Source organism: Periplaneta americana, chromosome 7, assembly GCF_040183065.1.
Source record: "Periplaneta americana isolate PAMFEO1 chromosome 7, P.americana_PAMFEO1_priV1, whole genome shotgun sequence".
Taxonomy (NCBI): Eukaryota; Metazoa; Arthropoda; class Insecta; order Blattodea; family Blattidae; genus Periplaneta; species Periplaneta americana.
This window is the reverse complement of record NC_091123.1, coordinates 159,924,819-159,951,900: the sequence shown is the minus strand read 5'-3', so window position 1 is coordinate 159,951,900 and position 27,082 is coordinate 159,924,819. Positions and strand designations below refer to the sequence as shown.

The following is a 27,082-nucleotide window of genomic DNA, read 5'->3' as shown; positions in this document are numbered from 1 at the left end:
CCAATCTGAACCAAACTGTGTCGCACAATGTATGAATGGCTTTACAGATTACACGAGACAATAGTTGAGTTTAAATATGAATAAAGAACTATAAAAGCTCAGATCTCTGTAAATGACCAGTAAGCAAGTATATTCTACCAGCAGTGGTTCGTGAATCAAAAAAGAAGCAAAGGATTCAGTCAATACTTGAAGTACTTAATAAATAACAAACATTACTGTAATTTGAATTTAAAACGTGATTTCAGCAATAAGAAGTGTGATGAGTTATTATGTAGTCATCACTGTAATATCCACTATTAGGAGTACCTGACACTTGTAGTTCCAACGTGTATTATAAATGACTACTGTTGATGTACAATAGTTCTACATTCCTTAACAAAATATCATATCTTGTCATTTTTGCATATTAGACAAAAGTTCGCTTTCGGATTTTCGAGAAAAATCACGATCACTTGTTTACTCTTAACCAAACTTTAAAGAGTTGACCTTTCAAATTAAGTGAAAGCAGAATATTGTTTCACCATACGTGGGATTTAGGGAACAAAAAATATCTTCCTAAACTTACTAAAACAATAAGTCATTCCCTATTAGATTTACTAAAAAACCATAAATGAAAAAGTGACATCCTACATGAAAAAATATTAGTGTTAAAAATATATAAGAATACAGTATTCTGCAAATGAGTGTTATTTTTATTAACATTGTATTATAAGCAGCCTAATTTATCCAACAAAGTAACTTTCATCATAAATTTATACAAAAACAATTTTAAAAAAAATTTATGTTGGTCCGACAAGTTAACATGTAAATGAAGATAAATATCATAATAAATCCTTCAATAACTGTCTATTTTTAACCTAATGCGTAGTAGTACAAGAAATTACATTAGGTTATACACATAAAACATATGACTAGCGCTTTCGCCAAAAAGATGGCATCTTCAGCAGAAACATTAATTTAGTTGCAGAAGAATTTTATATAGCCAAATCAATTAGTAATAACATTTCGTTAAATATATAATACTAAACTGCCGCCCATTGAGGGTAGCCCTTACGGACTCAGTATATCCTCAAAAAATTATTATACATATGTAAACATATATATTGAATTTTAAAAAGGGAAACAAAGAAAAGGGCGTGAAACATTACAATTGCTATTAATGTGGCACCATGTGATTAATTAGAATTTGGTAGGATTTTTTTTAACACAATTATCACAATGTCATCCCTCAAAGATGTTGGCAGAACAAATTTCTGTCGAAATTCTTCGAAAAAAGCCGGTATAGTCCCTCGAGCACCTATGAGCAAGCCGAATACCTCAACGTGAATTAAGGCATATTTCAGCTTGAAATAGTTGACTGTAGGCTCATAGATCGACTTCTTCTCAAGGTGGACATCGGCTGACTGATGACATCCTACTTCAAAACGTACCGTGGGGTCCACAATGATGCCCTGTTTAGTGGCAGCATTGTACGCTAAAATATCTAATTGTCTCGACCCATTTTCAGCTGGACAGGAGATTTCTTCTTCTACTATCCAGCCCTTAGTTCTTAATCCGGCAGCAATTTTGGATCTTACAAGATGATGTCTAGAGTTCCTCAAGAGCAATCCCTGTTCACAGAATCCCAAGAAGTGTGCTAAAGCTTCAATCTCCGGGCAGCCATGTCTGCACCTGGTACCGTCGAGAGATCTGCCAGGAACGGAACGAACGGCTGCTAAATTTGCTGTCATTTTTAGGCTAGATATCCATTCACTAGTCGAAAGTCCTTTCTTGTTTGCAATCCAACTGTTGGTGGCTGTTACTTCGCTATACATCTCAACATCTTTTTCCCCGTCCTGAAAGGGTCTTCCATGATTCATATTCACGACCTCGCAATTCTTCTCGAAAATTTCGAATTACCTAATCCTAATAACTCTTTATTCAAATTGGCCAATGGCAACTCTTCTTATTGCAACATGTGATTCTTTTATATGTCATTGCACCAGTCAACACCAAGCAACTGGCCATGTAACATCGACTCTTTCCACGGCTTCAAAAATTTCCTAAGTGTTTTATCGCTACATAATTTCTTTTGATCTGTATAGGTTTCTTTACTAACACATCTCTTATTGATTCTTACGGATTCATTACATGCTGGCATTCTATGCGTCATGATGACTGTTGCGTCCACATCTGTGGAGTAACGGTCAGTGCGTCTGGCAGCGAAACCAGGTGGCCCGGGTTCAAATCCCGGTCAGGGCAAGTTACCTGGTTGAGGTTTTTTCCAGGGTTTTCCCTCAACCCAATACGAGCAAATGCTGGGTAACTGTCGGTGCTGGACCCCGGACTCATTTCACTGGCATTATCACCTTCATTTCATTCAGACGCTAAATAACGTAGATGTTGATACAGCGTCGTAAAATAACCCAATCAAAAAAAAAATGATTACTGTTGCAACTTTTACTCTTTTAACTATCTCTTTTATATTTTATAAGCTGCACACATGTTTTTGCAGACTTTTATTCAAGGCATAGATTCTGTAATTTAATATCTAGACTTTATAGAGGCTGAATTACTACAACCATCTCGCTTGTTTTCAAGTCATTATTTCACCTTGCCTTCTGTTTGCGCAGATATTTTAATATTGTAATTTTTCTCATGTCATGTATTTTATCACTTTTTATTATGTTGCATTTCATCTATGTCTTTATGTAAAAAGCATCATAATATGATAACTAGACCTGAAGATTCCATCTTATTGGCGAAAGCGCTAGTCATATGTTTTATGTGTATAACCTAATGTAATTTCTTGTACTACGCATTAGGTTAAAAATAGATAGTTATTGAAGGATTTATAATATTTATCTTCAAAAACAATTTTGGTAAAGAAATTCTGGAAACTTTTTCAGAACAGCTTTCTAATTTGTGCAGACTATGAAGTTTATTTATTCATTTACATTGATTTTGAGATATGGAGTGTTAAAGTTAAATGTGTACAAAAAATTCAGGATGTGAAATATTTGAAGAATACCAGTTCATGCCTCCTTGTCAGAGAAAAAGCTGTCTTTCTACTCTTGGGGTTTATGAATATTGTGTGGGACATATCTAATAAAGGGGTAACAATGGAGGTATACCACTATTCAAATAAAAAATTTAAATGTATGATCGATAAATCCAAGACAATTCTTTGGAGGTGTACCAGAATAATGCTTTTATGGCATGCCATTTACCTTCAGATATTTGATAATTTGGATCAAGATCTTGATTATCAATATCATCAGAGTCACTCAAAATGTCTTCAGAATCATTCATTTTGACTTTGCATGGAACACAGCTGAGTTTTAAAATAATTTTCTTGTAGGATTATCCAAGATGCGTGCACTATGGTACACTCTGTTGGCAGTAGAAGGAAGTTGGAGTTAAAAGAATGGACGTTTGTGATACTGAAAGTGTAGTCAACTCCAATTTGACAAAAAGTGGAGTTGTACCACTATTAAAATAATCCCTTCAATTACTGATGTGGAATACTGTATGTATGAAAATGAATAAATGAAGAAGTTATAATAGCCAAGTGTGTTTACATGGGTTTGATTTAACATTGCTACCTTAGGTAAAGGTTATGACCAACCCCAGATAGTAAACATTAAAGAAAATCTTAACAAAATGAATAATTATTAAAATAATGTGGAAAGAAGTATTTTATTGAAAACAGTTTCAACTACTCAAAACTAAATGAAATGCCAGTTTACAAGAACACAAAAGGGCTTGAGTCTAATACTGTGTTACATTCATTTCATATGAAAGTTCAAAATACGTGCTATCAAACATTTTGTAATAAATGGAATCTTCAGCACACAATTTCCAAAGTTTTTCTTGTAAATAATCTTTTATTTGTGCGTGCAATTTCTCAATATTAATTTTTAACGTTAACTTCATGAAAAGTACAAATTATTATTAGTTATTGTTATTACATATACCTTGTTTAAGATAACATATTGTAATTATTTATTTTACGATTATTCTTAAACTGCAGAAGGTAATCAGAATATGTAATTCTTATGTCTGAAACATAATTCATGTTACAAAAGTTTATAATAGTACATACACATTCTTGGAAAAAAGGATATTTAGTTCTGTTATAAAAGATTTTAATTGAAGCTTGCTTTTATCTTAAATTCTGGACAGCTGATGAGTTTCATATTCACAAATTAGTAGGGGGGGGAGGGGGGGAAAGCCACTTTAATGTTTCGTAGGTTGTTGTCCAATGACCCATAATGCAGATCTATTACTGTTGAAGTGATAGAAAAACTATTGTATTTACTATACATTAGATGTTGTACAATAACTTACTGAGAAATATGCCTTATGACTTCTTTTTTCCCAAGGAATTGAAGTGTATCTGTAGTTCTCTATTGGTCAGTCACAATAATTCCAACATTTCAATATTGTTGAATAATCAATGGTATAACAAAACAAATTAATTATATTTCTTTACGAATTATAAATTTTTCATGCCTAATGTTTGGAAAACGTAACAAATAGGGTATTAGTAATGTATAAATATATGAATAAATTAATTTTATTCTTAAATTCAATAAACACCATTTATAAATAATCTACCTACTATTGGCAAAATAAATATAAATATGTGAAATGCTTAGAAATATTTATAGTAATTTCGTTCAAATTTTAGTCTAGTTCATTGTCTGTGAAATAATGCTGTCCTGAGAAAGAGATTCATGTCTGTTTTTCACTTTATATATTGTTTTCCTCCATTTTTAGTATGCAAGAACTGCATAAAAATTGAAAGCTTAGACACTGCATAATTGCACAGTGTGAAACGAATAACCCTGCATGTTATCATTTGTATCTGAATTACTTTTACTCCTGAAATTATTGTTCATTTCTCATCAATATGTGACAAGTATGGCACTAAATCTTTAATAATTCCATGTAAGTTTTCTATAGTGGCATGTTTATATATAACTAAATTGTTCTATATAGACAGAAAAAGGTAAGCTGGAAGAAATGAAGTGACAAAACTCAATCTTAAAAAAAATACTTCAGTCATTTAAGTTACATCAAAAACCTATCTCTGTCATAAGATTGAGATTTTTAATGTCTTTTCATTGCTACTGTGTTAAAATATATTAAGATTTACACTACACAGTTTATACTTAAGAAATCATAGATACTAACTAACATTTCTTACACTTCTAACCATAATATTAATTCTCAGCCTCAGGTTTTTAATCAAAATAAAGCTGATTAGTAGTACCAAATTTCACTATCAGTCATACATTTCTTCTTTAAAATAACATCAATACAGACATTCACATATCAGCTATCTCTAGATCATATGTATCATTCCAATATAAACTCACAAGTAACTGCAAAGTTAGAATCTCTAATAGAGTATTAGAAGTAAACAAAAACAAAATGATCTTTAAAGATTCAAAAGTCTGATATAACAAAGTTATTTTTTCACTTTCAGCATTCTCAACAACTGTAACAGATTCAGGAAATAATACGAAAATTTAATTCCTGTCTCCAGTTGTTATTTAATAAAAGTCGCCAGTCATTCTTCAGCTGTGTGCATACCACGGCGGTATTACTGCAAAATAAACAAAAGTGCATTCCAAAATTAAAACAACATAAATAAAAAAGAACAAAGCATTATGTCACAGTTATACATGTGCTAATGCAAAACAAACTTTTGTTAGTAATGTTACAGCATACAACGATTCTGAAATAGACAGCAATATTTAGGAAATTTATGTTTGAATGAAAACTGAGAAAAAAGAATCCAACTAAGTTTGGTCTCTAAATTACTTTCACTTCAAGCTAGCACGATATAATTCTGACTTGAACAACAAAACAAAATTACAGTGAATAAAAATTCATTTTCATACAGTATAAAGAAAATTTCACAACAGTTTCCAGAAGTATGTGACAAACTGTGGATCATGTTGTTGCTAATATTACTAGAAGAAACTCTATAGCATTTTTAAACAACTTAGAAAGGCAAAAAATAGGAAAGATGGGTGAATTCTGGGTTTGCAATGAAAGACTTGCTCGTGGTCAGAAAACAATGAATGAATGAATGAATGAATGACCCATAATGGATTGATCACGATTTATCTGTAGTGTAAGTGCGAGATCACAAAATTTTAATTAATTTTATGCTCGACCATGCCAAAATGTAGTAATTATACACCTGGTAGCAGTCCTTTAATGCATGTCATTAAAGTACACCTATTCATTAAAGTTCAGGTTTTCGATTATTCTCGGATATGCAATCGAAAACAATGAGGGAAACGTCATGGAGACTGGAAATCCAATACTGTCGCAGAAGGTTATGTTCTGTTACTATAATAATTAGCGTTAACTGTAAATAATATTCAAATAAATTCAATTTGTCATCTCGTTTTTCAATTCTAAATCAATTTCCAGGTTATATCAAAATTAGTTCATGTTATTCTCTAAATTATATCAAGGTCAATGACATTATTGTTCCTCGGAAAAAATCAATATTTTCGCGTCTGCGCACATCTCACAATTTACGAGCTTGCACAAGGTCACTTCTGCTCTTCAGTGAGATGTGAATAAAATGAATACTTCTGAATAATTTCAAGTTAGAAATATGGTCGAGCATAAAAAGTCGTATGAAACTTGCCTATAATGGTAATTAAGACTCTTGTATGAAAATTATGAAACTCGCGCTCGTTTCATAAACAGACATACTTGCGTCTTAATTACTACCATTATAGGCTCGTTGCATAATGTACTATTAAAATGAGATTGCGGTTTTATATACATGTATATAAAAATGACCAAAATTTCACCCATCTTTTCCCTTAAAAAAATATGTAGTAATGGGGAAAATACGAATATAAATACATAACGAATTTTTAAAGAATTACCTATGTATAAACCAATTGGAAGATGTAATACAGAAAAATAATTACAACTGAAAATAGGAAGAGAAGAGAAGATTACTCGTAGAAGGAACATCAAAGACCATCTGTCAATCTGTTTTTGCTATGTATCAAACTGATTATTTAAAATTAGTCACCACAGAAAATCAAGAACAATTTCTTTTATGAATATGAAGTTTTAAGTTTAATACCTAGTAAAAATCAGAGCCATCCATTTTTAAGGAAGCATGTACATCTACACCTGTAACTGGTATAAATAATGGAAAATTAACAATTTAATTTCTTCATATCCTGCAAATCCTTTGGTGTTACAAGTTTTCATGCTGGTCACACAATACTTCTGCATCATTAATAACTTTTTTAAATATAAAATACTATTTTTGACACCTCGTATATTGTTTCCAATATTTTAAAATGATTTTTTATTTATTTTATTCATAATAAACATATTAACAAAACTGACCATCATTATCATTTCAATATGCTAATGAGACTTTTTTTTTGTCAAGAACTGATAATTTTCCATTTTTCTTACTAAAAATATTAATGAAAATTAAATTTAAAGGATAAGTGACAATGATCATTTGTTTTTTAGTGTAAAATGCACGTCTATGCAAAATTTCATTAATTTATTTTAAAAAATACAAGCTAAAAAAATGAGCAACAAACTTAGTGAATAAGGGCCAATTGAAATGACACATATTCACGTTTTTGGCCAAAACTCTAAAAAAGGTATTTAAGATATTTTAATATATTTAAAACTAAATTGTAGAGGAAAATCCACTTCATAAAATAGGGGAGAGGACTTTATTTACTCTTACAGATGTACATGACCCCTTAAATTAGACTTTCTGCGTAATTTCCACTCATGCGTGTCATGCCGTCTAATTCAGAATCACCCTGTATATATACATATAAAAAAGAATAAGATAGACTATCAAACAATGAATACAAGAGAATTAAAGTGAAAAAAAAGAAAACATCTGAACAAATGTGAAGTGGAATGAGAGAGAAATTGCAAGTGTAATTAAGTGAAATAGATATTTCGTGTTTTTCAATGTTGTAGATTGGGAGTAGTATCAGGGGTACTATAACTGCAGGAGTATTATAGAAATAAATATATGGAAAGAGGTAATAAAATAGGAAATTTAGGAGTGAAGCGAAGAGAAAGAGATAAATATGTAAATACACAGAGGATAGAAAAAAAAAAGTGATGTAAGTGTTGTAAAATAGAGTAAACGGAAAGGTCAGCAAGTAATGTAGGAGAAAATAGCGGGAAAACAATGATTAAGAGTAGGTAGGATTTGAGGGTAGAGAAGAAAATAAATAAATAAATAACGCAAATTATTAAGGAAGGAATATGCAATATTTAATAGGTGAGCGAGAAATGGAAGGGAGACAGTCTAGGTAGGAGGGAGAGAATAGAAGAGGATAGAGGGGGAAGGACATATAGCAATTCAGTCATAACAGAACATTAGAAAGTAATCAAGAAATTCTCGGCAAAGAATACATTAATAGAAAAGAGTTATATGTATTAAAGGGATGGTGGATCGAAAAACAGAAATGTGAAGGTCCACCATAACTATGAATTGTAAAGCTGACTGACAAATAAATATCATATCATATCATATCATATCATAATAAGAGAGCAGGAAGGGGGGGAGAGAGAGAGAGAGAGAGAGACATTCTGCTGTAATGACATAAGAAAAACAAAATGACATATAGTAAATGTGTTATAATAGACAAATCTATATATACAAAATAAAAAAATAATAAATTTTTATAGATATATAGCGAATGCAGTTTAATCACAGATGAATGTGAAAAATTAAAGAAAAAAGTGAAGCACATTACCATGCAGTATACAACTCGAGTCCACACCTGTGGAGTAACGGTTAACGCGTATAACCACGAAACCAGGTGGCCAGGGTTCGAATCCCGATTGGGGCAAGTTACCTGGTTGAGGTTTTTTCCGAGGTTTTCCCTCAACCTAATATGAGCAAATGCTGGGTGACTTTCGGTGTTGGACCCCGGACTCATTTCACCGGCATTATCACCTTCATCTCATTCAGACGCTAAATAGCCTAAGATGTTGATAAAGTGTCGTAAAATAACCTACTAAAATAAAAAAAATAAATATACAACTCGAGAGCATCACACAATAAAATTTAATACAAGTTGTTGATCAATCATGCTAATCCAGGACACAAATTCGTATTCCTTCACATTGAAAATGTTTATTGATATAAAGAGTTTATTACTACCACCAAATTAATGTAGATGCTTTGTGTATGAAGGGCTTAATCACAATATTGCACCACCATGCGATAATGGAAGTAGGTATAATTTTGATGTAAGAAAGAAAATCAGTTTATATATTATACAACATGTGTGATGATTAATTACCACTTAAAAGCATATGTACACACAAATATATCACTTTCTTTTTGAACAGTTGAAAGTGTAACAAAAGTTTTATTAGCTGTTCGAGATTAAACACTTTATTTCTGGAAATACTCTTAGCTGTATATTTCATAAATTAAATCAATTATTGTATAAGAAAACACTGACGTGAGATCTTTATAGGCTTATGGTGTGCAATGAAGAGTTCCCAGATAACAGTTTTTTCGTGACAATAGACAACACATTGCTTTTAATCCCACAAAAAATACGTCTGAAGGTATAAAAAAATCACATTCATATTGTTATCATTATTCAATGTGGAAGTGAAGTTTACATAAATTTCTTTAAGAGAAATACTTACTTAATTACTTACAAATGGCTTTTAAGGAACCCGTAGGTTCATTGCCGCCCTCACATAAGCCCACTATCTGTCCCTAACCTGTACAAGATTAATCCAGTCTCTATCACCATATCCCACTTCCCTCAAATCCCATTCCGTGGCTTATTGTATGGATTCCTAACAAGCTGTTCTTTACGGTGATGGATTGTTAGCCCTTCGCCCAACCCCCAAGCTGGAGGACCACCCCTTATCAGCTGTACACGACTGTTTTTAAGAGAAATGGGAATTAAAAATACAAAATTAAACTTAATTCCTTGATTACATATAGTTCACTCACTATCATAAATGACATCACACCTTGCGCAGACTCGAGCAGCAGTACCTGTACTCAAGCAGTACAAACTCCCAACCTCTACTGTTTAGTCTGAGGGTTTCCAAAACTTTAAACTTAAAGCTATTCTTAGGCTTTTTCATCAGCCACGGGAAAAATTTTCATGCTAGAACTTTCATTCTTATCATTTAATATCCCATATAAATGAAGTAGGCTTACATAATATACATTAGGCTCACTGCTGAACATAAAATACACAGGGATTATTTTTTTTTTGCTCAATTAACTTAATAATAAGAATCACGCACATTTCATTAATATCTATTAGGTACAGGGCTGGGCAAAATACTGACATCCAAGTATTTCAAATACAAATACAAAATACTTCAAATAATTGTATTTGAAATACAAATACAAAATACTTTTAAAAAATTAAACAAAATACATTTGTATTTCAAATACTCAAAATACATTTGTGCTTCAAATACTCGATACAATATATAGGCCTAAAGAAATAAAGATAAACACAATATAATATTTGTTACTCAGTCATATGACAAATCAATGTAAAATAATGTCTTATATTATATGGTCATTAAGTTTTATATACATGAATTACAAATTGCAAACATTTTCGCCCATTCAGGCATCTTCAGGCACAATTATACAATATCTGAATATCAAACTGTGTAGCCATTACATTGGTGGTAGATAAACTGTTTAAGATTAATGATGTACAAAACATCTCCATAATTAAAATGTAATATTACAGGTCATAAAATTAAAATAATGTTAAAAACCATGTAGTGTTGTAATTAAACTTCATAATATTCTGTGGAACTCTTGTTCAGTAGAGTCCAATGAGTGATGAATTATGTGTCGTTTGAACGTGGCAACTGTATAGATCACTATAAAACATCCTATGTTTGAAGTAGTTATGTAGACGTGAGACGACCTGCTGCTGTTGAAGTTTAATTACAACACTACGTGGTTTTTAACATTATTTTAATTTTATGACCTGTAATATTACATTTTAATTATGGAGATGTTTTGTACATCATTAATCTTAAACAGTTTATCTACCACCAATGTAATGGCTACACAGTTTGATATTGAGATATTGTATAATTGTGCCTGAAGATGCCTGAATGGGCGAAAACGTTTGCAATTTGTAATTCATGTATATAAAACTTAATGACCATATAATATAAGTCATTATTTTACATTGATTTGTCATTTGACTGAGTAACAAATATTATATTGTGTTTATCTATATTAATCGACAATCTGAATATTTCCATCATGCTTTCTAAGCTAAAGAAATAAGAATATTACGGTACTGAAAATCTAAAACATTATATTAACATTAAAAGTATTTTTACCTCGAAGTTTTATATAAACACTGTAACTGAACATTCTTCCTTTTCCCAGTCATCAACGAAATGATGCTACATATGAATATTTACTGCTCCCTTTAAAAAAAAACCAGTTCCTCAAATATTCATAAGATAAGGATCCCCTTGCTTGTGAATGAATAAATCCTGCAAAACAGAACAGTCTTTCTACAGGTGCAGAAGAAGACAAACTTTATTATATTTATAAACGCTTGTTTCACTGTTGGTAATTCTCTAGAGTGCACAGGGTTGTCCCTTTGCCATTGAAGAATTGTATGAGCTCATACTCCACAGCAGACAAGTTCTTTTCTTTTTGCTTTTGAAAGTCTGTTTTATTTGAGTTGAAAACATAAAAATTGTTTTCATCGTCTTCATCGTCTGAACTGACCAAAGATGTAGCAGACAACTGCTCAGCTGATTTCACACACATATTCTGTGTCCTCTTCTTATCATTTAGTGAGGCAATGTCAGGTAGCCATTTCATCTTCAATGATGGGTGGAGCAAGCTGCCAAAATAGCTCAATTTTCTTCTGGGATCAGATCAAACATCACTTTAAATCTTGATGAAAGTGAACTTGGAATAGATGGCGTAGGTTACTAGGTAACAGAATATGTAATCTGTTTTTAAGGGAAATTAATGTGGACAAAAGTTGGCCGTAATAGCACGTCTTCTCATTTTGCATTAAATCAAGGGCTACGACAATGGGTTTCAGAACTGCACAATATTCTTCAAGGTACTGAAACTCAACATCTTTGAAGGTTGGCAATCCCAGTTTTTCACATATACTGTTTATATCATGTTTGAATTGCAATATTTGAGAGATTGAATTATAAAGAGAATTCCATTGAGTTGGACAAGGAAACTTTAATTAATATTTCAAGACATCTGATATAATTTCTGAGTATTTGAATCTCCTAGACGCATTGCATAATGCTGAACATTTAGCAAGTGTTGGGTGATGGATCCTTGATGCTGTTGAAGATTTCTTTATGGCATTAAGGAAATCAGTTGTGGCAAGAAAACTAAGTGTATGGCTAGCACAACTGAAATGGGTAGACAAACAAGACAAAAGTTCATTCTTCAAATCCAAATCTTGAAGAAGAAGAAGAAGAAGAAGAAGAAGAAGAAGAAGAAGAAGAAGAAGAAGAAAGTATTTTGAGTATTTGAAATACAAAATACATCAATTTTATGTATTTAAATACAAAATACTTTCGAAAATCCTTACAAATTACAAAATACAAATGTATTTCAAATACATGTATTTCAAATACTGCCCAGCCCTGATTAGGTATTCATGTAAACATGATTACTCTGTAACAGCATTAAACATAATATTAACGGAAAACATAAATATAAAATGTGTTTCTCCTTGCCACTTGTAAGGCCTGTTATGCGAAACATTCAAACAGCTGTATCTGCATACCCACTGAAAATTGGATAATGTTTATGTGAACATTTTTACTCAAAATATTCCATACTAACACTCCCTAAGATTTTACTAGAAGGAAATCCTAGAGACCCTGGTGTTCCTGATTATAAAGCATAGTTCTTCCACGTGGAAATGTAGGCTTCTCTTCATTAACTATGCAATATAATTTTTTATTCATCCAATTTTAGACAGATACTGTGTACTGTTAGTGACTGGTAAATCTGACCCTAGGACTTAGAGAAGTTAGGGGTGGAAATTGCTCCCCATCCACCACACACTTCAGTAGCAAGAGTTTGTCAGTCACTTTATGGTTGTCAGATGGTCGGGTGCTCAGGCTTGCCTGCCTACCTGCCTGTGTGTTGTACGTATTGAAAACATTTGTTCTGGTGATCTTTCGCGTTCTGTAATATATTACTAGCTCTTTAGTTTAGTTTTTGTTATAACAATTTAGTTCAGTTAGTGTGTTCTTCTTTATAATTGTTTCAAGCTTTTAGTAATAATAAATGTCGTCTTGGACTTACTCATTCAGTATTAACATCCGACTCCCTCTGCCTTGTTTATCTGATTCCAATGCTGAGCCTGATTTGATAATTAGTGATGATGATGCATAATGAACTTCTTCGTTACTTTAGCCCTTTGTCCATTTTTTAATGATTCGAGGGAGTCTCGCTATCCTTTGGCAGGTCTTCGTACACAACTTCTTTCTTTGTCTTGTTTTATCTCCGCCTTAACTGACTCAGCAAGACAATGAGATGTAAGGGATGACATCTCTCACAATACAGGACCATCATGGAGATGTTACAGGACAAGTGCAAGACCTACCGAGTCCTGTGGCATAGAGATAAATTTCACCCCACGTCAAGAATGGAACCACGGACTGCCTAGTTGGGAAGCACACGTTGTTGTAAGTGCGGACCCTACACTTCTTTCTTATGAAAATTTATTGCTAGCTACTTTCACAAGGCGACTTCTTAAAAGTATTATTTTATTCTATTCTTACACCAAAGTGCTGGCTGGCACTTTCTCTTAATTTGCAGTTAGCTTATCGAAACAATTTTGAAATTACTGAAGAGTCTGATAAACTCGCAATTTATTATAGAAGTATGTTAATTCATTTACAGTTGATGAAAGGATTGCGACTGGATAGGCAAAACGTTTTCCCGTTACTAATTAAACTACATAATAGCGAACTAGTATTTACTAGTTAGATGTAGTTATAGTCGTTTTCAGAATACCCTCAGATCGCTTTAATGTGTATTTGCTATTTGATATATTACATTTAGGACACTGCAGTCCAAGTTTCCAATAATGTTTTTATTACCATCTGTTACAAATGTTTGATGAAATAGTTAATTTCCGTGAACTAATGTACGTAGTAATTTACCAAGAGTCTTAGAAAATTTTTCAATCTTATTTTCCTTCTGATTTCGTTGTCAAAAATATGCAATGTGAATTCTCCCTTTCTTGCAATATGTCATTTCGGTTAATGTTTGAATTTCGGCATTTCTCGTGTGATTTAACTAAGTGTATCTAACCGTGTGTGTAGAGTTGTTTTTTTAAATAGTGCTCGTTTTTGTAACAAAATAAGCAAGTAAATGTGATGGCTGTTACCACATACAGCTAAAACTGTTTCTGAGGCTAATATAATTGAGGCAACAGCATTATGATTCACCGGTGAATAATATGTTTTCTTTATCAATAGTAGCAGTAGCAGGGCAGTCTCTTCTCTACCCTCTACCTCTATTTGTCACGTGTTTGTTGACAGCGAGCGGACTGTTAGAAGTGGAGTGGGTGAAATTCTTTACAGGGTCGGATTTACCAGTCACTAACAATACACAACATGTTGGACAATTAAATATGCCTATATATTTTATTTGGTTTACGTGAATCAGGGCCCATATCAGCTACTCCAGCAACAGTTGTTCTGTGGATTCCAAGCGCTGACATTACAGGATTCTTCACTGCTAGATTCGAACATCTTTCATGCAACAATCGCATAATTAGGGCCTAATATTCGTCAGTCTCTTGAAATAGGACCATATCAAATCAGTTGTGAACATGATGACTCCCAAAATCCCCAAATTGCAATCACTCCAACAGTGCTTCAAGTGCTAAAATGGCCGACAGTTTTGGTGGACCCCCCGAAGTTTGTAAATTCAAGCGCACAGTTCAAATTCCAACAAAGACACAGATCAGAGCAACAGTAAGATGAGTTGCTGTCCGAGGCTTAATGTCAACTGCAATGTCGCTTACAATACTGAATGAACTATACTTTCAAGTCACGTTTATTCTTGTCATTCCACATTACTTAATATGCAAACTCGCCATGCTACAATACGAAATATATTCCACACAACATAATTTCATCTGAGATGAAACAACTTCATTTCGTGTAGTATTTATAACTTGTCAATGCATTAATGTATTACAGAGTGAAGGGAATTTTGAATAAAGAGCACTGTACATAATAGTGACAACATATTATTGGGAAGAATGCTGAAAATTAAATTATTATTATTAACATATTAAGTATTGATTTTAACTAAATCATGAAAATTCAATGTTAGCAGAGTACTAATATATTGCCATGTGGAATCTGTTAAACATGAATAGAAACTTGTACCATGCAGTCTTAAATTATTTCCAGGGAATTTTTTCGGTATTTCATGTGCTTAATACATTCTTTTAGCATCAATTAAATAAATGCCAAAGTTGATAAGAATAACATGTAATGTAAAATGTTTACATAGAAAATTTAAATTAAAAATCACTCACTTCCTTCTCCTTTACAGCTATATTCTTCACAAAAGTATTAAATTAATATTTCAGTATATTATTCATTCTCTGCACTAAAAAAGTTAGATATAATATTTATTCTTATTTATTTGATAATGTGCCACACAACTATTTAATTTCACACAATTCAAATGTGTATTCTCCTCTATATGAACATTTATTATAGAAGTAAAACTCGTTATCAATTTTGTGCTCTTATTTAAATAACATTTTACGATAATATATATTAATTTACACCAATTAAATTTAACTAAACTAAATTGGAATAATATACAAAGCAAAAATATACTGATATTAATAAAATCTAATGGAAAGTAGTACAAATAACAAGCTATGGCCACAAATAATTTTTCGGCCTGAGGGTGAGTTGTTAATAGTCGGGTTATTCTGAAATGGGAGAAAGTTGCAACACTAACAGTAATATACATCAACATGGCAATAATCAACTGCCATCGCATTACCTAATGTTAACATATGTTTCATTGTAAACTGCTGACAAAAGATGCCAGCAGAAATGCCAATTATTGAAAACATCTGATAAAAATTTACTCTGAAAGTGAAATACACAAAGATAATTTAAGAAATCTACAGCATTGAAACATTTACCACCATAAGATACAGTTTCGAGTAGTTTTACTAAACGGTAATCATTTCCATGTACCATTTTAAAATAGTTTTATATTTAATAATAATTTTGCACTCTTAATAGTAGTGGAAGGCTGCACAGTATCAGACATCCCCCAATATTGGACATGAGATGAAGACTTTAGTGTAAAATAGCTGGTTTTATGAGTGCTATGAATTATTTTTGACTTTACACTGCCTTCTTAGGTCAACGAACTTACATTATCATTTATAGTGAAACCCCGATAATACACACCTGTTTGTTATGCTATCCTGCATTATACACTCTTTTCGTCTGCTCCCTTGACATCCCTACATAAAACCATGTAAAATCCACTGCTTAGTATGCTCGTCATCTCATTTAATACACTCTTTCATCTGCTGAAACTTCTAAAATATCGTACTTTAAAGGGTACTGAGAAAATTTTCCTGGACTTATACATTTCTACATTTACCGCTAGCACCCGCATATTCAAGGGTTTGTAGGAGTCTTCTTCTTCTTCTTCTTTTTTTGGTGAATGCAATAGTATACAATGCGACTCTTGAAGACTACTGTATTCAGAGCCTGTCCTTCTTGCTGGCAGTTTTAAATTTCACTGTCAATGAAGACATAACCGGTGCATCTTGTACAAGTGTGAAGTGACTCGTTAGTGCCAACATGATCAAAGGAGTGAAAAGGAAAGCTTTATAGATATCAGAGAAATTACAAATTCTCCGTAAACATGATGAAAACACTATTATGAATCAGAAACAGTTGGCGGAATCATTAGGAATCCCTTCTTCAATGCTTAGAACAGTGAAAAATTCTTAAATTTCTTCAATGAATGTTTATGCTGATTTATACCTTTGTGTTAATATTTAAAAAATCCAAAAATGACCCACTCTTGCTAATATGCGGTCCCATTTAATACACTATTTTTATGCGCTACCTTGAAGAGCGTCTTACTGAGGTTTCAATGTATTACGATACTTATTAAATAGACTCTAACTTCAAGAAGTAGCTCTGATTTAGTATTGTGTATTGTCTACAAATAACTTGGAGTGTCAGTTTCCCAATATTGGACAGTAGATAGTTAGACAGTCCACCAGCATTGGATAGGAAAAAAATTAGTATTCCACAATAAACACGTAAAGCTTTTTCTTATTTCCTTTCAGAGCTTTATTTTCAACATGGAAGGTAAAAAGAGAAGAAAATGAGAGGAGAATGACTTGAAATAACGCTGTGAAAAAAGTAATGAACAAATATTTGAGGGGCAGACAACTTTTTAATTGTCAATACCAAAAATGAAGAGCAGTTGTATGATGAAATAATATAGAATGTATTGTATGTTTCGAAAGAAATAACAATACGTGGGTACAGAATGCTCAGGATGGACAAGTGGAATGCACTGGTGCCAATAATATTGATTATTTTGTATGTTTTCATTGCCAGCAAGTATGATAGTAATTTCAATCAATTGCAAAATATTATTACAATGCTCTTTCTTTAAAATTTGTCTATAAAGGTATGGTCACACGTCGCTACTTTTGCTGCGCAACTTTTGTACTGCAGCTGCAAAAGTTGTGTGTCGTGTTCACACGTAAGCCAAAAGTAGCTGTGCAACCCGAGTGCTGCAAAAGTTGCAACTGGAGGTTGCGAGTCTGTTCACACTACTTTTGCAGCCGCAGTCATGCTGCAGGTTTCCATCTCCGTGTTGACTTCTCAATATACATTTTGTGGTTATGTTCGCATTATTAAGAAACTTATGTGAAAGCATCCTTATCTATTATTTGCTTTTCTGTCGTATCTAGTATTCAGAAATTGACATTTTTACTATAAAGCTTTTAAAGACGCCCATATACTTAAATGATAACCAACAGTATATTCACGTAATCAATGTTGGCAACCGTCCTGTTTGAAACCACGCTTCAGAAAATTAAAAAAGTGAATTACATCGTCAGCAAATATGCTCAGACTGTGTTGTGCATTTAATAACTGTTACAAATAATTTATTTTCATCACATTTAACATTAAAATATATCAAAACAATAGAAGTATCATTGGCACATTTGGGTGGTAACACTGGTTGCAACCACAGCAAAAGTTTCAACAAAACCGATATCAAAAATGCTGCAGCTGCAACCCTGAGAACCCTGTTCACACGTCGCTACTTTTAAGCTGCGCGCAGCATGAAAAAGTAGTGGGCAGGAGGTTCTGCAGCCGCTACTTTTAGGGTTGCACCATTGTTCACACGTCGCAGAACAAGAGTTGCGCAGTTTTTTGTACTGCAGCGCTGCAAAAGTAGCGGCGTGTGACCGTACCTTAAGTGTTACTTAATCTGATGTCTGTTCCTGGGGAGCAAGCTTTAAGTCACTGTAGGTTCCATTTCACTTCAGATATACCAACCCAGCTAACGAAGTACTATTGAGATGCTAGATGGAAAATGGAAGACATTAAAAATTCCAGAGCATTAGCAAGCAACAACAACATTTTTAATTCATATGGCTCCGAAGTAGCATATTTTTATGTTATTAAAGATAAAAAAGTTTTTCTGTAGAAGTCCATAGTAGGCTAATTACTTTTAAAAGTAATATTTTACATGTCTGATACTTGGTGCCATTTTCAGACTCCTCATTTGGTTCCAAAGGTTTCATTCTTTCAATATTTTGTGTATTTAGTGTCAATCCTATATTAGTTCATGAGTGCTTTTAAAATATATGTCTAGCCATCGATTAATAATGCCGTTTTTATGATCCGTTATTCATCTTCCAACTTTTTAAAAATCTTAGCTGTCTGATATTGGAGGACCTTATCCTAATAATATTCACGATTTTTTATGGAAATACACTGTCAACATTAAATAAAAGACTATTTTTACACTTTTAATTAATTTTTCAAGAGTCCAATATTTATTTATTTAGGTCGCATAATGTATTATAACAGAACTCAAATATCTTTATAGTATCAGGTCACCAAAATCTAACCTCCTGTGATTATTTTCTTCGGAAATACATCAAATCTAAAGTGTATACAAATAATCCACGAACATTATTTAACTACAAGAAAACATTAGAATAGAAATTCAGCTGATCTTCGACTTATTTTAAATTAATATTTTCATTTATATCATACTAGTGGCTTGTGCAGCAAATGCTGCAAACTAAGTTCATTAGACGTTCAAATAAATATTTTTCAGATTTATTTTCAATGAAGAATACCAGACATTCTGAAAGTTATTTGCTTCCATAATAATGAAAGATACTCTCTCTCGAACCAATACTGAAGAGAACCACGCATACAAATATCTACACCACACCGCCATTAAATATATGAAAAAGACCCAACCCCACTTGATTAATAACTATCAAAATTTTTTATTTTTAATAATATTATTATCTTACATAAGTTTTATAGCTTTCAGTAACATATACTATATATACTATATAGCCACCACTCAGTAAAATATAGAAATCAAAATCTAATTTAAGTTATTCTCTACATCTACTTATACAACCCCAAAATGTTTCACTTTCATATCATCAATATAGCATTAATATGTATAATTAATGAAAAATAGTCACATCACGGCATTAACTACAATAATATTTAATTTATAATGGTAATAATGTCATCAAACTATCTCAAGTTTTGTAATTTTTAATATCCAATACACAGCCGTACCCAGAAAATTACACACCACAGAATCGAACCTGTAAATTATTTTTAGTAAGTTAAGTTCTTAATAACCAATTTAATTTGAGCTCTAAATATGTCAGCATTCTTGCAGATCATGGTCTTCGTGTAATATTGTTTACTGTAGTGTGTGTTTTGTTTTATTCTGAAATGCAACACGGCCGACTTGATGCTCGCTTCGCTTCTCCTTTACAAAAAAGCGAAGGGAATATCAAGTCAGCCGTGAATGCTATTAGCTAGTTCTCAAAACTGACGACAGATGGATTTTGGAAAATAGGAAAATTATGTTGAAAAATTGACATTTCACTGAAAACTACTATTTTTCCGAAAAACTTTGAGTTCCAAGCTTCAAAATGAGGGATCATTTATTAAAATCCGTCCAGAGCCATTTTCCCGTAATTTCCATTACCAGTTCAAATTATATATATAGATTATGAAATCAAATAAACCTCTAAAGTGTATTTTTTACTGCATATACTTCATTTTTAGTGCATATTTCGACAGTTTTTACAGCATTGATGCATGCTTATTTTCAGATTTTTTAGTGCACGAAGTTCTGTGGTCTAGTCATTAGGGTATATTACCTTTTCTAATTTTAAATGCTTTTAACGTTTTAACTTAAGAAAGTATTATATTTTTATCATTTTTAAGCATATCTAAAATATTGTGACAGCACAGATGCATGCATATTTTGACCTTTTTTACTGCATATAAATCCGAAGTCTAGTAATCATATTTACTGACTGACTTAATATAGCAGCACCATATAAGTACATACTTTTATTTTATGAATTACAGTGAATGAGGAGCTGATGAAATAGTGGAGAAATGGAAAAAGTTTGAGGAAACATGCCCCAACCCGATTTTGTTCACAAATTTCACCTGTACTCGACTCTGCCAATGGTACATGAATTTAGAATCTACTCAAAACTGTTAACTTTTACATTGTAAATGTGAAAGATTAAGACGAAAAGTTGATGCTGTTAATGTTCCTTGCAACTATTTCTAATGCTTTCTACCATCTCTATAGGAATTATAACTTTCTGCATTAAAGAATAACTCATGACTATTTATTCACAACTCACCCTATGCAACATCAGGTAATACCTGGTTCCTTTTTCTTGTTCTTTGTAGGTTTCGTTACTTTCGATATGTTTTTCTTTTCCCTTTTACCGCTTGAATATATTTTGTCAGAAATGCAGGATGTACTCTGATTTTCAGCTGTGCTACCGTAATTGGCATGCTCTTGGGGGTCAACTATTGGACAATTAACATCTATTATGCCAGATATACTTTTCTTAATTGCTCCTACTGATTTAAGGGTTTCACAATCTGGATCCAGTTCTCGAATGCTGTCATTCCCCGAATTAGAATTTATCAAATGATAACTTCCATCCACAGTAAACTGATTAACAGAACTATCATCATTTATTGTTGTACAACTATCGCCAATTGTTCCCATGCTGTTTTGAGTGTCGTCCTCTATTTCCGGTGTAATATATTCGATATAAGAGATATCTAAGGGAAGAGAATTTTCATCTGAGGCCATCAGTTCACATGAAATTTCCATATTTTTAACATCCGCCAGAAATGAAACAATACCCATTTCCATAGGGTCATTATTTACATCGGAACCTGAGGTAGCATCACAGGAACTAATACTGCCTAGATATGTCTCACTGGAAGCATTACCATTTATCAGATTTGTAGAATCAATACCTACTTCATCTACACTACCACAACTATCCGTTCTGTCAGTTTCTGTGTTAGTCAAATCCCCATTGCTAGGATAAGTATTCAACCCTTTTTTGTAGCTTTTATTTTCCACTTTGCCAGAGTACTCATATACAATATTTTCCTCGTCCCCGTCAGGAACATTTGATGTCGCAGCTGTAATTTTGTGGAAAATCCCAACATCTTTCAATTCCAGTTCCAGAGCATTATTATTTTCTGCTATTCCATCTTCAACTGTGTTGAAATGAACGATTACAGAATGTCCAAAAATAGTTAGCCTGCTATCACAGTGATCAGTAGAACATTCATTGTGCAGAGAATGAAAATTTTGCCTGTTATCGACGTTATCCATTTCACTGTGATTATTATTACCATATTCACTACATTGGTAATTGTTATTCCTATGAACGAGATCAGTACTAAAAGATTTTTGGACCAGAATGTTGGTACAATTTCTACCTAAACTTCCTGTCTCTGCAGTACTGAATTTTTCATTTCTTATCATTTCTATGCTCATATTATCCTGAATTATGAAATTATCATTATCCACATTTTTACAGACAGTTTCTTTTTCTAAAATTTTGTTCACAAAATCGTTACTTTTTGTAAGTGAAATATTGTCAACGTTTGAAAAAGTTTCTTTTACAGAATCATGAGGCTTTGTGTTTCTATGTACATCTGAAATTTGTGTCCCAAGAGCTTTTTCATTACTTCCTAGTGTATCTGCAGCTGGAGTTGCAGCCTTATTGTGGGGCTGTGCTGCTCCTTGGGCTGACTGTCACTTGATTCTAACCTTCTGTTGTGATGTCCCCGACGCATTCCTGCTCAGTCCCATTTCGCTCAAGCGTCTGTGCTGGTACGTGAGAGGGGCAGTCAAACGGGAATCCAGTCGTTTATAATGCTCATTGAAATCAAGCCTGAAGCTGAGCAGCTGTAGACTCACATCTGATTGGCTAGCCAACATCAAAAGAAATTTTTTCACCACATCCTGGAAAAATAGAGAGACAAATACGTGTATTATTTTAATGTTTATACAGAGCTAAAGAGCCATCAAAACAAACCCTGGAGGTACGATATACAATCGCTTAACCCAACATCTAGCATATGCAGATGATGTGGCCATAATTGCAAGAACAAAGGCAGCACTATCAGGGTCACTACAAGAATTTGAGGAAGAAGCGAGAAAGCTTGGTTTGGAAATAAATGAAAGGAAAACCAAGTATATGAAAACATCCAGAAGAGAGGTACAGAAGCAGGACAATGTGGTCTTTCATCACCATAATTTTGAAAATTGTACAAGTTTTAAATATTTAGGTACAATGATTACAAACAATAATGATATATCCTCAGAAATAAAGACAAGAATAATGGCCGGTAATAGGTGCCTGTTTGGGCTTGGAAAACTATTTAAACTCGGTTCATTATCCAGATATGCAAAGAAAATAATTTATAAAACTATTCTAAAACGAGTGGTTACATATGCTAGAGAAGCTTGGGTTTTAACAATAAATAATGAAAATATGCTAGCAGTTTGGGAAAGAAAAGTTCTGATAAAGATATTTGGTCCCCATTTTGAAAATGGCCAGTTTAAAAGTAGAACAGATAAACAACTAACGGAACTGTATGGAGAACCGAGTATAGTTTCCTTCATTACGAAAGGCAGACTTAGATGGTTGGGACATCTTGAACGTATGCCAGAAGGCCAATTACCTAAACGGGCACTATATGGACACCCAGGAGGATTAAGGAAGAGAGGAAGACCAAGGCTGAGGTGGCTTCAGGATGTGGAGGATGATCTGCGGAGAGTTGGATGCAAGAGATGGAGACAACGGACTCAAGATAGAGATGAATGGTTTCTAATGATTAAGGAAGCCCAGGTCCTTCATGGGCTGTAGTGTTAATAATGAATGAATACAGAGCTAACGATTTACAGTAAAAGTTCGTTTTTAAGAAATAATCTGTTAAATTACCACAAGAATAATGTACTTATTTCACTGAAATACTGAAACAATTGTCTTTAGAGCCATAAAACTGGCTTCATTTATACACCGACAGATCCTTGATCTCTAGAGAACAAAATGCCGGTGCAGGTGTTACTTGCTCTCTCTTCTCACTTTATAGATCTCTTGGATATGGAACAAGTTTTGATGGTGAAATCATTGCAATAAGTGAAAGTCTCAGGAATCTTCTATGCCACATCAATAAATTTAAAAATGCAGTTATATTGTCAGACCCCAAAGCAGCTATTCTATCAATAGTCTCTAAACACACACCTTCATCTCAAAAAGCAGAAATAACTAAAATGCTCTCTCAGTTAATATCACTCAATAGGCAACAGGCCATGATTGTTTGGCCAAACACCTGCATAGAATTGGAATATATCAATCCCCTAACTGCCTATTGTGCAACTCAAACCAAGAAATGGATTCGGAACACCTCAAAATGTGTGCTTCAGTGGCTGGTCATGATAATATCTTTGAAAAATATTGGAGTGCAAGAGGTCAAATGACTTTATTGTCAAACGCCTGGCATTAGAAAACAACAACAACATAATGTACTTAATTCCTGCTTTTAAGAAAAGCAGGTTTAAAGAAAATCCTGCTTTTAAGGAATACTTTTCAAGTGATTTTTGTAATAATGAAGCCCAAAATATCGAATGGACTTTCAATAATCAAGAGTTATCTCAATTCATAGTAATGCTGCACCACACAGTGACACTGTTCTTTATGGTCTTGCTTTGCATTGTTTTCACAGAGTGGTTTGCTTTGCTTGCTTTGTTCTCAAAAGTTGTGTGGATCCTGATTCCAAGTTTATGCTGTTTATGCTTCATTAAGGTATGGTCAAACGTTGCTACTTTTGCTGCACAACTTTTGCAACTGCAGTAAAACGACTAAGTATATGATTATGTCTCGTGACCAGAATATTGTACGAAATGGAACTATAAAAATTGGAGATTTTTCCTTCGAAGAGGTGAAAAAAATTCAAATATCTTGGAGCAACAGTAACAAATATAAATGACACTCGGGAGGAAATTAAACACAGAATAAATATGGGAAGTGCCTGTTATTATTCGGTTGAGAAGCTTTTGTCATCTAGTCTGCTGTCAAAAAATCTGAAAGTTAGAATTTATAAAACAGTTATATTACCAGTTGTTCTTTATGGTTGTGAAACTTGGACTCTCACTTTGAGAGAGGAACAGAGATTAAGGGTGTTTGAGAATAAGGTTCTTAGGAAAATATTTGGGGCTAAGAGGGATGAAGTTACAGGAGAATGGAGAAAGTTACACAACACAGAGCTGCACGCATTGCATTCTTCACCTGACATAATTAGGAACATTAAATCCAGACGTTTGAGATGAGCAGGGCATGTAGCACGTATGGGCGAATCCAGAAATGCATATAGAGTGTTAATTGGGAGGCTGGCGGGGAAAAAGACCTTTAGGGAGGCCGAGACGTAGATGGGAAGATATTAAAATGGATTTGAGGGGGGTGGGATATGATGATAGAGACTGGATTGGTCTTGCTCAGGATAGGGACCGATGGCAGGCTTGTGTGAGGGCGGAAATTAACCTCCGGGTTCCTTAAAAGCCAGTAAGTAAGTAAGTACAAAAGTTGTGCAGTAGAAGTAGTGACGGGTGTATTTAACGAATTTCTTATAACTTACAACGTGCTAACAATAAATCAGCAAGAAAGTTATGATAATCATGCAGTCTTCAATGTGCATGTGTGTGTACGTGTGCAGTATTGGCCTAATTCTAGTATGATGTTTTTTACATAAAAACAGTGGAAACCATATTCATATTGCAATTGCAGTTTGTCCTTTTCAGCCGTAAAGCTGTTGTACACAATCAAATTTTCGTCACATACAATGCTTCACAAGATTTTAAAGACATGCCAATTCGGTATTTTACAAGTTTAAATGTCAAATCACTTACAATACTTTAATACTTATTTATCTTATAAGTGGCTTAAATTGATCAATTTTAGTGAGCAAGATGTTTATAACATAAACATGTAATGGACTTTTAGCCACATGTAATATACAGTAATGGCAAAAAAAACCGAACCGACCCTTGTAGCTGATACAAAAGAATCTTGTGCTGTGTATTGTGTCAAACTGTGGTAATTTCAATATGGATAATGGAGCCAGAGGTATGTACTGCTATTTAATGTAAAAATACGCAGTTATCTTTGCCGAATAGGGGTAGAAATGTAATATTGATGCCAGATGAAAATAAAACTCTCAAAAGTTTTTTCGTCTGCAAGTTTGAGGCACTGAAGGAAACAAAAGACGGTAAGAATCGAACAAATGCAATAAATTTCATTGTTACAATTAATTATACAAGATGGATGTATTTTGTGACTAGCAAAATTTGAATCTGGAACTCTGAAATCAGCTGCAAGGTCAGTCCGGTTTTTTTTTTTTTTGCCACTACTGTACATTTTATCTTATACTCGAAATTATTGTAATTATTATATATAAAATACTATACCACATCAATAAATTTAAAAATGCAGTTATATTGTCAGACTCCAAAGCAGCTATTCTATCAATAGTCTCTAAACACACACCTTCATCTCAAACAGCAGAAATAACTAAAATGCTCTCTCAATTAATATCACTCAATAAAAGAATTGTATTCCAATGGATACCATCCCATTGTGGAATCCTGGGAAATGAGAATGCGGATGCTTTAGCAAAGAAGGGCAGCACTGCTACTTACAAACCTGTTACTAAATCTATGTTTTACTCTGTGAAAAGATTTATTAAATCTACATACTTAGACTTTAACAAACAAAATTTGATAACACAATCCCAAGGGAAAAAATGGAACTCTCTGCATCAAAATCCACAGTTAATTCCCGATTTACCACGCAAATCGTCTGTAGCTGCATTTAGAATGGCAACAGGCCATGATTGTTTGGCCAAACACCTGCATAGAATTGGAATATATCAGTCCCCTAACTGCCCATTGTGCAACTCAAACCAAGAAATGGATTCGGAACACCTCAAAATCTGTGCTTCAGTGGCTGGCCATGATAATATCTTTGAAAAATATTGGAGTGCAAGAGGTCAAATGACTTTACTGTCAAACGCCTGGCATTAGAAAACGACAACATATATAAAATACTAGTTAGCCACAATGAATTGTTTAAAGCCCTGGCATCATGTAAAAATTCCTTTGTTATTAAGTTACCGGCTGGATTAAAGTAAATATTTGTTTCTAATCAAACAATATATTTGCACAAGATGAAATAAGCATCTAAGATATCAGTATTTCACATTGAAGTACCTAATGAGCTATTTCTGACAGTTGCTAACAGTTTGATATGTGACTGATAACATAACATACTCTTCAATTATTACTATTTAATACGAGAAAAATTCGTACCGGCACCGCGAATCGAACCCAGGACCTCTCAGCTCTGCATGCTGAGCG

The 27,082-nt window shown here is 33.2% G+C and overlaps 1 protein-coding gene across 1 annotated transcript in view; it reads right to left on the bottom strand.

The window, feature by feature from the left end:
* Nucleotides 1-5,102: 5,102 nt before the first annotated feature.
* The window catches only part of LOC138703649 (gamma-tubulin complex component 3-like), a 71,789-nt gene continuing 49,809 nt past the window's right edge, over nt 5,103-27,082 (bottom strand). The window contains exons 16-17 of the mRNA XM_069831710.1: nt 22,436-22,630; nt 5,103-5,593 (exon numbers count right to left, since the gene is read on the bottom strand). Coding sequence (XP_069687811.1) covers nt 5,591-5,593; nt 22,436-22,630 — 198 coding nt within the window. The 3' untranslated portion in view covers nt 5,103-5,590. The remainder of the gene's footprint in view (nt 5,594-22,435; nt 22,631-27,082) is intronic.